General features: G+C 40.4%; 1 protein-coding gene across 1 annotated transcript in view; it reads right to left on the bottom strand.

Annotated features, from left to right (window-relative positions):
- LOC139749706 (nipped-B-like protein) overlaps positions 1-13628 on the bottom strand; it is a 448638-nt gene that overhangs the window by 181272 nt on the left and 253738 nt on the right. The window contains exon 11 of the mRNA XM_071663859.1: positions 4208-4434. Coding sequence (XP_071519960.1) covers positions 4208-4434 — 227 coding nt within the window. The remainder of the gene's footprint in view (positions 1-4207; positions 4435-13628) is intronic.

The raw sequence follows: 13628 nt of genomic DNA, 5'->3' as shown, positions 1-13628 counted from the left end.
CAAATCTTCACCTTAGCCTCCACAAGATAATGATCAGACATCCCTCCAGTTGCACCTCTCAGCACATTAACATCCAAAAGTCTCTCTTTCACGCGCCTGTCAATTAACACGTAATCCAATAACGCTCTCTGGCCATCTCTCCTACTTACATAAGTATACTTATGTATATCTCGCTTTTTAAACCAGGTATTCCCAATCATCAGTCCTTTTTCAGCACATAAATCTACAAGCTCTTCACCATTTCCATTTACAACACTGAACACCCCATGTATACCAATTATTCCCTCAACTGCCACATTACTCACCTTTGCATTCAAATCACCCATCACTATAACCCGGTCTTGTGCATCAAAACCACTAACACACTCATTCAGCTGCTCCTAAAACACTTGCCTCTCATGATCTTTCTTCTCATGCCCAGGTGAATATGCACCAATAATCACCCATCTCTCTCCATCAACTTTCAGTTTTACCCATATTAATCGAGAATTTACTTTCTTACATTCTATCACATACTCCCACAACTCCTGTTTCAGGAGTATTGCTACTCCTTCCATTGCTCTTGTCTTCTCACTAACCCCTGACTTTACTCCCAAGACATTCCCAAACCACTCTTCCCCTTTACCCTTGAGCTTCGTTTCACTCAGAGCCAAAACATCCAGGTTCCTTTCCTCAAACATACTACCTATCTCTCCTTTTTTCACATCTTGGTTACATCCACACACATTTAGGCACCCCAATCTGAGCCTTCGAGGAGGATGAGCACTCCCCACATGACTCCTTCTTCTGTTTCCCATTTTAAAATGTTAAAAAAATACAAGGAGGGGAGGATTTCTGGCCCCCCGCTCCCGTCCCCTCTAGTCGCTTTCTACGACACGCGAGGTATGCGTGGGAAGTATTCTTCCACCCCTATCCCAAAGGATAGCGGGAGAAAGCGACTAAGCAAAAAAAATATATATATATATATATATATATATATATATATATATACATACACACCTCGCAAATGCGGGAGACAGCGACAAAGTATAATAAAAAAAAATAAATATATATATATATATATATATATATGTTTATATATATATATATGTTTTGGGAGCAGCTGAATGAGTGTGTTAGTGGTTTTGATGCACGAGACCGGGTTATAGTGATGGGTGATTTGAATGCAAAGGTGAGTAATGTGGAAGTTGAGGGAATAATTGGTATACATGGGGTGTTCAGTATTGTAAATGGAAATGGTGAAGAGCTTGTAGATTTATGTGCTGAAAAAGGACTGATGATTGGGAATACCTGGTTTAAAAAGCGAGATATACATAAGTATACTTATGTAAGTAGGAGAGATGGCCAGAGAGCGTTATTGGATTACGTGTTAATTGACAGGCGTGCGAAAGAGAGACTTTTGGATGTTAATGTGCTGAGAGGTGCAACTGGAGGGATGTCTGATCATTATCTTGTGGAGGCTAAGGTGAAGATTTGTATGGGTTTTCAGAAAAGAAGAGTGAATGTTGGGGTGAAGAGGGTAGTGAGAGTAAGTGAGCTTGGGAAGGAGACCTGTGTGAGGAAGTACCAGGAGAGACTGAGTACAGAATGGAAAAAGGTGAGAACAATGGAAGTAAGGGGAGTGGGGGAGGAATGGGATGTATTTAGGGAATCAGTGATGGATTGCGCAAAAGATGCTTGTGGCATGAGAAGAGTGGGAGGTGGGTTGATTAGAAAGGGTAGTGAGTGGTGGGATGAAGAAGTAAGAGTATTAGTGAAAGAGAAGAGAGAGGCATTTGGACGATTTTTGCAGGGAAAAAATGCAATTGAGTGGGAGATGTATAAAAGAAAGAGACAGGAGGTCAAGAGAAAGGTGCAAGAGGTGAAAAAAAGGGCAAATGAGAGTTGGGGTGAGAGAGTATCATTAAATTTTAGGGAGAATAAAAAGATGTTCTGGAAGGAGGTAAATAAAGTGCGTAAGACAAGGGAGCAAATGGGAACTTCAGTGAAGGGCACAAATGGGGAGGTGATAACAAGTAGTGGTGATGTGAGAAGGAGATAGAGTGAGTATTTTGAAGGTTTGTTGAATGTGTTTGATGATAGAGTGGCAGATATAGGGTGTTTTGGTCGAGGTGGTGTGCAAAGTGAGAGGGTTAGGGAAAATGATTTGGTAAACAGAGAAGAGGTAGTAAAAGCTTTGCGGAAGATGAAAGCCGGTAAGGCAGCAGGTTTGGATGGTATTGCAGTGGAATTTATTAAAAAAGGGGGTGACTGTATTGTTGACTGGTTGGTAAGGTTATTTAATGTATGTATGACTCATGGTGAGGTGCCTGAGGACTGGCGGAATGCGTGCATAGTGCCATTGTACAAAGGCAAAGGGGATAAGAGTGAGTGCTCATATTACAGAGGTATAAGTTTGTTGAGTATTCCTGGTAAATTATATGGGAGGATATTGATTGAGAGGGTGAAGGCATGTACAGAGCATCAGATTGGGGAAGATCAGTGTGGTTTCAGAAGTGGGAGAGGATGTGTGGATCAGGTGTTTGCTTTGAAGAATGTATGGGAGAAATACTTAGAAAAGCAAATGGATTTGTATGTAGCATTTATGGATCTGGAGAAGGCATATGATAGAGTTGATAGAGATGCTCTGTGGAAGGTATTAAGAATATATGGTGTGGGAGGCAAGTTGTTAGAAGCAGTGAAAAGTTTTTATCGAAGATGTAAGGCATGTGTACGTGTAGGAAGAGAGGAAAGTGATTGGTTCTCAGTGAATGTAGGTTTGCGGCAGGGGTGTGTGATGTCTCCATGGTTGTTTAATTTGTTTATGGATGGGGTGGTTAGGGAGGTGAATGCAAGAGTTTTGGAAAGAGGGGCAAGTATGAAGTCTGTTGGGGATGAGAGAGCTTGGGAAGTGAGTCAGTTGTTGTTCGCTGATGATACAGCGCTGGTGGCTGATTCATGTGAGAAACTGCAGAAGCTGGTGACTGAGTTTGGTAAAGTGTGTGAAAGAAGAAAGTTAAGAGTAAATGTGAATAAGAGCAAGGTTATTAGGAACAGTAGGGTTGAGGGTCAAGTCAATTGGGAGGTGAGTTTGAATGGAGAAAAACTGGAGGAAGTGAAGTGTTTTAGATATCTGGGAGTGGATCTGGCAGCGGATGGAACCATGGAAGCGGAAGTGGATCATAGGGTAGGGGAGGGGGCGAAAATTCTGGGAGCCTTGAAGAATGTGTGGAAGTCGAGAACATTATCTCGGAAAGCAAAAATGGGTATGTTTGAAGGAATAGTGGTTCCAACAATGTTGTATGGTTGCGAGGCGTGGGCTATGGATAGAGTTGTGCGCAGGAGGATGGATGTGCTGGAAATGAGATGTTTGAGGACAATGTGTGGTGTGAGGTGGTTTGATCGAGTAAGTAACGTAAGGGTAAGAGAGATGTGTGGAAATAAAAAGAGCGTGGTTGAGAGAGCAGATGAGGGTTTTGAAATGGTTCGGGCACATGGAGAGAATGAGTGAGGAAAGATTGACCAAGAGGATATATGTGTCGGAGGTGGAGGGAACGAGGAGAAGAGGGAGACCAAATTGGAGGTGGAAAGATGGAGTGAAAAAGATTTTGTGTGATCGGGGCCTGAACATGCAGGAGGGTGAAAGGAGGGCAAGGAATAGAGTGAATTGGAGCGATGTGGTATACCGAGGTTGACGTGCTGTTAGTGGATTGAATCAAGGCATGTGAAGCGTCTGGGGTAAACCATGGAAAGCTGTGTAGGTATGTATATTTGCGTGTGTGGACGTATGTATATACATGTGTATGGGGGTGGGTTGGGCCATTTCTTCTGTCTGTTTCCTTGCGCTACCTCGCAAAAAAAAAAAAAAAAGTAGTTATCACTGCTTACAATGTACATAACTTTTATCTCAAATTCAATATGTAGACCTTAAAAAAAAAAAAAAACTTTGCCACACTAATTTCTTACACATCCATATGTACCTTTTGTGATGATCATTTTACAGACATGGGTCCTCATGTAGAACATAGCATGCTATCAAAAGGAGAGAGATGCCCAACTCCCTGAGGCTGGCTTGCTAATCTATCATTCTAGATGCTTATACATGTATATGGCATTTATACTTAAAAAACATACATATCTAATGTTACTGTAATCTACAGTAAATTATCTGTTTATGACAACAATTTTTAACAAAATGGGAAAGTAAACTAAAGCTTCATCTGCTTACCTAGTAAAGCAATCCTTTATGAGTCTGTAGTTTTTGGTTACTGTGTTAACGATAGACCCAAGAAGTGCTAAACATGATGTGATAACTGTTCGGTCATGTTGCAAAATTAGCTTTACAGAATCTTCTTCTAGTTGAGACAGGAATGTTTCACTAGGGTGCTCCATTAGGGGTACAACAAGTTCTAATGTTCGTGCCACCACACCAATCATAGTGAAGTCTACCTGAGTCTGTATATGAAGAAAAAAATTCAGAATATCTTTAAAAATAAAAAACATTATACAAACTAAGATGTGTCACAAAAATTTTGAAAAAGATAAGGAATAACATATAATTCAGTGGTAATATTAAAGTTTGAAAGAAAAAAAGGAAAACCAGGATAAGACTAACAGACATAAACAGTGAAAACTGGTTGAATTAACAACACACGTAATGGGATCAAAGTCTTACACAAGGTAAGTCTTGAAAACCTAACAGCTTAACAGAGACTGATTAATAACATAGAGATTGGCCACCTGTCTGTGAACTTTGTAAAGTACATGAAAGAATGACATACGTATCCAAGTGTACTAAGAAGCTGAACCTCATCCAAGTCATGAAAGGGGAAAGTCTTAATTTGAGTCTCATTTCATGAGTACACTAATGACAAATTTCTTTTTAAGTAAAACAGAGAATGAGAAAAGTGGATAGAGTGAAACACAATGAAAATATAGGGAAATATCATATCTAAAAAACTGAAGATATAGAAATCACATGTGTTTCTAGCTACTTGAGTAAGAAGTTACAATACTGGTAATGTAAAATATAGTCCGGTAAGTACATACAACAGATAAAGATAAAGTAACATGAAGATCCAAAGGAAGGGAGGTAAAGTTGACTTTGTGAAAAATGCATGAGCCTTGAATGAAAGCATAATGCTTAAGAACTTTATAAAAGTAATCATTAAGCCCCAACACAAAGGAAAAGTACTACAGATAAAATCCCTTGAAGATAACTCTACCGAATGCTGAAGACAAGGCATATGATAAAAGTAGCGACTGAAAAAAAAAGGGGGAAAGTGATAGATTAGCAGTAAATTGTTAGAAGATGCATGACTTTTACAATTATATATTCACAATGAAATATAGTTGAAATCATAAAAAGCAGGAAAAAATACTGAGCAAATGTGATACTGCAAAGGCTAAAGACTGAGTTGGTCAAAATCAACTGTGGAGTGTGATAATGGTATAGCATCAGTGTTCTTGGAAGCAGTGTATGCATTTGGGGTTAAAGTGAGGACAGGACCTGACAGTGTTTTATTCCAAGTGACAGAAGTATATGAAAGATCGTGTTACCTAGAGGAGGTATGAATGTAAAATCATGAAAAGATGGAATGGAGTGGACTACCATTATATCAGATATTGTTCTCTCAATGGGTGAAAACTGAAAGACTGAAAGTGACAATCACCATGCAAGACTTTCAAGGAAAACCATAAGAAATAAGAAATGTGTCTTTGTTGGCATGGAAGAACCTAGTAATAGAAATAACCATTCCTAATAAGATGAATGGAAAATAAGGGTATATCTGCAAGAAAAAAAGCTGTACATACTGATTTTTTAGATTTGGATGTGTTACCAATACAGCTTTCTTAAAATGATCACAAATGAACTTTGCTAATGTTAATCTTCCACAGACACACTTGCAATGAAACATCTTTCATAAATCATCCATCCAATTATAGTATCAAATCTCCTCCAGCATGACCAACTTTCACTCCATCCCACTTGACCTTTTCAGTTCTATGCATGCACAAGATATGATTTTTTCCTTTATTTTTTTATATGTTGGATATTTCGACATCTAAACATGATACCCAGTTTTTTGAGGCAGACTTAGCTATTTCTATTATTTGTAATTTCCAAGAAAGAGAAGTTACATTGATATCAAGTATATTCATCAAGTCAAACGGTGGAATTAGAGAACCATCAAAGGAAAGACAATAGTTGTGAGGAGTTTTCAAAATAGACATGGGTAGAAACTGGGACTTGGAGGCATTAAACTTAACTAGATTTCGTTTACCCCAATGATCTGTCTCAGTCGGACATTACAGAGGAAACTGAGTCATGACGAGATGCACATCAAGTGAGGAAAGAAGGAACAGAATTGAAGGATGTGGAGGAATGCAGAGTTGAGTCATGAGCATATGAATGCACTTGGTTATTTATGAAAGAAGGAAATCATTGATAAAAAGAAGACAAGACATACAGGACAGGACAGAACCTTGAAGGATACTGCTGTTGATGGAGGAAAACCAAAGGAGGATAATCCATCAACAACCACATAGATAAATCGGCCAAAGAGGAAGCTACATATGAGGAAAAAAGTGAGGGAGTGAAGTAAAAAATAAAGCTTTGGATATGCCAAGGGCAACTACATAAGACTACCCCAAAATCTTACTGGGATGATAATCAGACATTAGTATGGTAGGACAGAAGATCACCTGTGATCTTGCTTTAAGGGAGTCATACTGGTGATTGGATAGAAGACTGAGATTCAAGATGTCTAAGGATATGGGAGTTGAGGAGGGATTCAAAAACTTTGGAAATGGTAGCTGTCAAAGCAACAGGATGATAGTTAGAGGATCAGAATGGGCTCCCTTCTTAGGGAAGGGGTGCATTACCATTTGCAAGAAGGAAAAAAAGCCTTGGTTCTTAAACAGAAATGAAATAGATGAGAAAGCACAGGTGTAAGTTCAGAGGTATGCTATTTCAATGCACTGGCATGGATGCCAGTAAAACCATAAGCCTTGCTTGTGTCCAGAGTGTGAAGCACTTTTTGGACAGTCCAAAAAGGAATTATGAGGGGCAAAATATTAGTAAGAGGAGCATCAAGAGGTGAAGGAAAGATAGTCACCCAAGGCGGAGTTAGAGGAAAGACAGGAACTAAAGACAGTTGCTTTGTCTGAGGGAGAGATAACTACAGTACCATCAGAATGGAAAAGTGAAGGAAAGGTAGAATGACATAAGTTATTAGTGATGCCCTAAGCTAAAAACCAGACAGACCTATCAGTGGATGACAAGGAGAGGTTATTGCATTTACTTTGAATAACAGAAAGCTTTGCCCCATGGATAATGTACTTGCATTGATCATAAGCAGTGATAAAATCTGAAAGGGAACCACAGGAAAAAGTTTTTCCAAGCCCAATATGCCAGATCCCTTGCCTGAATGGTCTCAGAATAGGAATGGTCTAACCACGGACTGGGAGAAGAGGTTGTCTTGGAGGAGGAGGAGATAAATGCTTCCATTCCCCAACAATAACCTCTGCTATGAGTCTGGCAGAGTAATTTACCCAGGAAAGTCAGAAAAGAACTTTTTTATTCCAGTCAACTTTGTGGAGGTGCCACTACTTATGCTTAAAAGAGGCTGATGGAAGGGGAGGTGCCATTAAAATAGATACGTTTATGAATGTGATCAGATGAACCAATTGGGGGCAAGATTGTTCAGTTACAGCAGGATGGATTAGAGGTGAAGAACAAGTCCAGAATATCAAGAGAGTGGTCACAGTAGTCAGGAATACAAGGTGGGAGATAATTTGCTCTTGATCACTGAGAACGGAAGATGTGTGAGCTTCAAACCCTCCAACATCCATATGGGAGGAATTCAACCATTCTTCATTGTGAACACTGAAATCCACTGAATAGAGGATCTAGGCTCATAGTTGAGAGAATGTCACAGTCTCATGGCAGGAGTTTAAATAATCACAGAATGATATGAAATCTACAAAATTAGCAGAGCAATTGGCAAAATAAGGGAACTAAGGGCCATAGAGATGCTGGACATCATAGAGCAGTCATAAGCCATTTATAAAAACTATGATTCACACTTAACAATTTCACAGCTATTAGATACCTTACAAACACAATAGCTGATGGACCCTTACTAAAGCACATATCTAGCTGTTATGAGTGACATCCATCTGTGTGGCAGCCATGAGTGACAACCATGCATCTGCAAATTGCAACTGAAAATGCATAGAAGATCCAGTTTTAATGGAAAGCAATAATGTAGATGATGATCTTTTTCATTCGGACCCTAAGGTGGGGATAGGTTCATAACCAAAATAGAGTGAGAGTAGTAGAGATGACAGTGATGTAACTCCTGTACTGTCTAAATTCCCTTTATCTCCATCCTCCTGAAATTGGTCTCATAATGTGTTTACCTAAATGTGCCTATTTCTTATGAGCCAGGTAATGGGACAAAACTAAAAAGTAACATATCTGGAAAGTCAAGTAAGGTGAATTATTTCCAATCAATTTCTGATGCAACAATTAAGGATCATATCTCAATGAGAAAAACAAACATTCTACATACTTTGCAAACACAATGGACTATCTCTTTGATCTTCCATGATGAGGTGGCACAACAAGTTAGTTTCTAAAACTGAATATTTCATTTCAACAATGAATTAAAGTTAATCCAAAAGACACCAGTTTGGGATAAAAGTGTTTGTATTAGGTGCTGCAAAAAAAAAAAAAAAATAAAAAATATATATGTAGATTTATGTGCTGAAAAAAGACTGATGATTGGGAATACCTGGTTTAAAAAGCGAGATATACATAAGTATACTTATGTAAGTAGGAGAGATGGCCAGAGAGCGTTATTGGATTACGTGTTAATTGATATGCGTGCGAAAGAGAGACTTTTGGATGTTAATGTGCTGAGAGGTGCAACTGGAGGGATGTCTGATCATTATCTTGTGGAGGCTAAGGTGAAGATTTGTATGGGTTTTCAGAAAAGAAGAGTGAATGTTGGGGTGAAGAGGGTGGTGAGAGTAAGTGAGCTTGAAAAGGAGACCTGTGTGAGGAAGTACCAGGAGAGACTGAGTACAGAATGGAAAAAGGTGAGAACAATGGAAGCAAGGGGAGTGGGGGAGGAATGGGATGTATTTAGGGAATCAGTGATGGATTGCGCAAAAGATGCTTGTGGCATGAGAAGAGTGGGAGGTGGGTTGATTAGAAAGGGTAGTGAGTGGTGGGATGAAGAAGTAAGAGTATTAGTGAAAGAGAAGAGAGAGGCATTTGGACGATTTTTGAAGGGAAAAAATGCAGTTGAGTGGGAGATGTATAAAAGAAAGAGACAGGAGGTCAAGAGAAAGGTGCAAGAGGTGAAAAAAAGGGCAAATGAGAGTTGGGGTGAGAGAGTATCATTAAATTTTAGGGAGAATAAAAAGATGTTCTGGAAGGAGGTAAATAAAGTGCGTAAGACAAGGGAGCAAATGGGAACTTCAGTGAAGGGCGCAAATGGGGAGGTGATAACAAGTAGTGGTGATGTGAGAAGGAGATGGAGTGAGTATTTTGAAGGTTTGTTGAATGTGTTTGATGATAGAGTTGCAGATATAGGGTGTTTTGGTCGAGGTGGTGTGCAAAGTGAGAGGGTTAGGGAAAATGATTTGGTAAACAGAGAAGAGGTAGTGAAAGCTTTGCGGAAGATGAAAGCCGGCAAGGCAGCAGGTTTGGATGGTATTGCAGTGGAATTTATTAAAAAAGGGGGTGACTGTATTGTTGACTGGTTGGTAAGGTTATTTAATGTATGGGGATAGGGGAGAAAGAATACTTCCCACGTATTCCCTGCGTGTCGTAGAAGGCGACTAAAAGGGGAGGGAGCGGGGGGCTGGAAATCCTCCCCTCTCGTTTTTTTTTAATTTTCCAAAAGAAGGAACAGAGAATTGGGCCAGGTGAGGGTATTCCCTCAAAGGCCCAGTCCTCTGTTCTTAATGCTACCTCGCTAATGCGGGAAATGGCAAATAGTTTGAAAGAAAGAATGATTCATGGTGAGGTGCCTGAGGATTGGCGGAATGCGTGCATAGTGCCATTGTACAAAGGCAAAGGGGATAAGAGTGAGTGCTCAAATTACAGAGGTATAAGTTTGTTGAGTATTCCTGGTAAATTATATGGGAGGGTACTGATTGAGAGGGTGAAGGCATGTACAGAGCATCAGATTGGGGAAGAGCAGTGTGGTTTCAGAAGTGGTAGAGGATGTGTGGATCAGGTGTTTGCTTTGAAGAATGTATGTGAGAAATACTTAGAAAAGCAAATGGATTTGTATGTAGCATTTATGGATCTGGAGAAGGCATATGATAGAGTTGATAGAGATGCTCTGTGGAAGGTATTAAGAATATATGGTGTGGGAGGAAAGTTGTTAGAAGCAGTGAAAAGTTTTTATCGAGGATGTGAGGCATGTGTACGTGTAGGAAGAGAGGAAAGTGATTGGTTCTCAGTGAATGTAGGTTTGCGGCAGGGGTGTGTGATGTCTCAATGGTTGTTTAATTTGTTTATGGATGGGGTTGTTAGGGAGGTAAATGCAAGAGTTTTGGAAAGAGGGGCAAGTATGAAGTCTGTTGTGGATAAGAGAGCTTGGGAAGTGAGTCAGTTGTTGTTCGCTGATGATACAGCGCTGGTGGCTGATTCATGTGAGAAACTGCAGAAGCTGGTGACTGAGTTTGGTAAAGTGTGTGGAAGAAGAAAGTTAAGAGTAAATGTGAATAAGAGCAAGGTTATTAGGTACAGTAGGGTTGAGGGTCAAGTCAATTGGGAGGTGAGTTTGAATGGAGAAAAACTGGAGGAAGTGAAGTGTTTTAGATATCTGGGAGTGGATCTGGCAGCGGATGGAACCATGGAAGCGGAAGTGGATCATAGGGTGGGGGAGGGGGCGAAAATTCTGGGGGCCTTGAAGAATGTGTGGAAGTCGAGAACATTATCTCGGAAAGCAAAAATGGGTATGTTTGAAGGAATAGTGGTTCCAACAATGTTGTATGGTTGCGAGGCGTGGGCTATGGATAGAGTTGTGCGCAGGAGGATGGATGTGCTGGAAATGAGATGTTTGAGGACAATGTGTGGTGTGAGGTGGTTTGATCGAGTGAGTAACGTAAGGGTAAGAGAGATGTGTGGAAATAAAAAGAGCGTGGTTGAGAGAGCAGAAGAGGGTGTTTTGAAGTGGTTTGGGCACATGGAGAGGATGAGTGAGGAAAGATTGACCAAGAGGATATATGTGTCGGAGGTGGAGGGAGCAAGGAGAAGAGGGAGACCAAATTGGAGGTGGAAAGATGGAGTGAAAAAGATTTTGTGTGATCGGGGCCTGAACATGCAGGAGGGTGAAAGGAGGGCAAGGAATAGAGTGAATTGGAGCGATGTGGTATACCGGGGTTGACGTGCTGTCAGTGGATTGAATCAAGGCATGTGAAGCGTCTGGGGTAAACCATGGAAAGCTGTGTGGGTATGTATATTTGCGTGTGTGGACATATGTATATACATGTGTACGGGGGGGGGGGGGGTTGGGCCATTTCTTTCATCTGTTTCCTTGCGCTACCTCGCAAACGCGGGAGACAGCGACAAAGTATAAAAAAAAAAAAAAAAAAAAAAAAAAAAAAATATATATATATATATATATATATATATCTTCTTTCTTTTCTTTCAAACTATTCGCCATTTCCCGCATTAGCGAGGTAGCGTTAAGAACAGAGGACTGGGCCTTTGAGGGAATACCCTCACCTGGCCCAATTCTCTGTTCCTTCTTTTGGAAAATTGAAAAAAAAAAAAAAAAAAAAAAACCGAGAGGGGAGGATTTCCAGCCCCCGCTCCCACCCCTTTTAGTCGCCTTCTACGACACGCAGGGAATACGTGGGAAGTATTCTTAATCCCCTATCCCCAGGGATATATATATATATATATATATATATATATATATATATATATATATCCTCTTGGTCAATCTCTCCTCACTCATTCTCTCCATGTGCCCAAACCATTTCAAAACACCCTCTTCTGCTCTCTCAACCACGCTCTTTTTATTTCCACACATCTCTCTTACCCTTACGTTACTTAGGAGAAGAGGGAGACCAAATTGGAGGTGGAAAGATGGAGTGAAAAAGATTTTGTGTGATCGGGGCCTGAACATGCAGGAGGGTGAAAGGAGGGCAAGAAATAGAGTGAATTGGAGTCATGTGGTATACAGGGGTTGACGTGCTGTCAGTGGATTGAAGCAAGGCATGTGAAGCGTCTGGGGTAAACCATGGAAAGCTGTGTAGGTATGTATATTTGCGTGTGTGGACGTGTGTATGTACATGTGTATGGGGGGGGGGGTTGGGCCATTTCTTTCGTCTGTTTCCTTGCGCTACCTCGCAAACGCGGGAGACAGCGACAAAGTATATAAAAAAAAAAAAAAAAAAAAAAAAAAAAAAATATATATATATATATATATATATATATATATATATATATATATATATATTGATTGGTTCTCAGTGAATGTAGGTTTGCGGCAGGGGTGTGTGATGTCTCCATGGTTGTTTAATTTGTTTATGGATGGGGTTTTTAGGGAGGTGAATGCAAGAGTTTTGGAAAGAGGGGCAAGTATGAAGTCTGTTGGGGATGAGAGAGCTTGGGAAGTGAGTCAGTTGTTGTTCGCTGATGATACAGTGCTGGTGGCTGATTCATGTGAGAAACTGCAGAAGCTGGTGACTGAGTTTGGTAAAGTGTGTGAAAGAAGAAAGTTAAGAGTAAATGTGAATAAGAGCAAGGTTATTAGGTACAGTAGGGTTGAGGGTCAAGTCAATTATGAGAGGTAAGTTTGAATGGAGAAAAACTGGAGGATGTAAAGTGTTTTAGATATCTGGGAGTGGATGTGGCAGCGGATGGAACCATGGAAGCGGAAGTGAATCATAGGGTAGGGGAGGGGGCGAAAATTCTGGGAGCCTTGAAGAATGTGTGGAAGTCGAGAACATTATCTCGGAAAGCAAAAATGGGTATGTTTGAAGGAATAGTGGTTCCAACAATGTTGTATGGTAGCGAGGCGTGGACTATGGTTAGAGTTGTGCTCAGGAGGATGGATGTACTGGAAATGAGATGTTTGAGGACAATGTGTGGTGTGAGGTGTTTTGATCGAGTAAGTAACATAAGGGTAAGAGAGATGTGTGGAAATAAAAAGAGTGTGGTTGAGAGAGCAGATGAGGGTGTTTTGATATGGTTTGGGCACATGGAGAGAATGAGTAAGGAAAGATTGACCATGAGGATATATGTGTCGGAGGTGGAGGGAACGAGGAGAAGTGGGAGACCAAATTGGAGATGGAAAGATGGAGTGAAAAAGATTTTGTGTGATTGGGGCCTGAAAATGCAGGAGGGTGAAATGAGGGCAAGAAATAGAGTGAAATGGATCGATGTAGTATACCGGGGTTGACGTGCTGTCAGTGGATTGAATCAGGGCATGTGAAGCGTCTGGGGTAAACCATGGAAAGCTGTGTAGGTATGTATATTTGCGTGTGTGGACGTATGTATATACATGTGTATGGGGGTGGGTTGGGCCATTTCTTTTGTCTGTTTCCTTGCGCTACCTCGCAAACGCAGGAGAGAGCGAAAAAAAAAAAAAAAAAAAATTTTTTTTTTTTTCTTT

This window comes from Panulirus ornatus, chromosome 8 (genome assembly GCF_036320965.1).
Source record: "Panulirus ornatus isolate Po-2019 chromosome 8, ASM3632096v1, whole genome shotgun sequence".
NCBI classification, from domain to species: Eukaryota; Metazoa; Arthropoda; class Malacostraca; order Decapoda; family Palinuridae; genus Panulirus; species Panulirus ornatus.
This window is presented reverse-complemented; position numbering and strand designations above follow the sequence as displayed.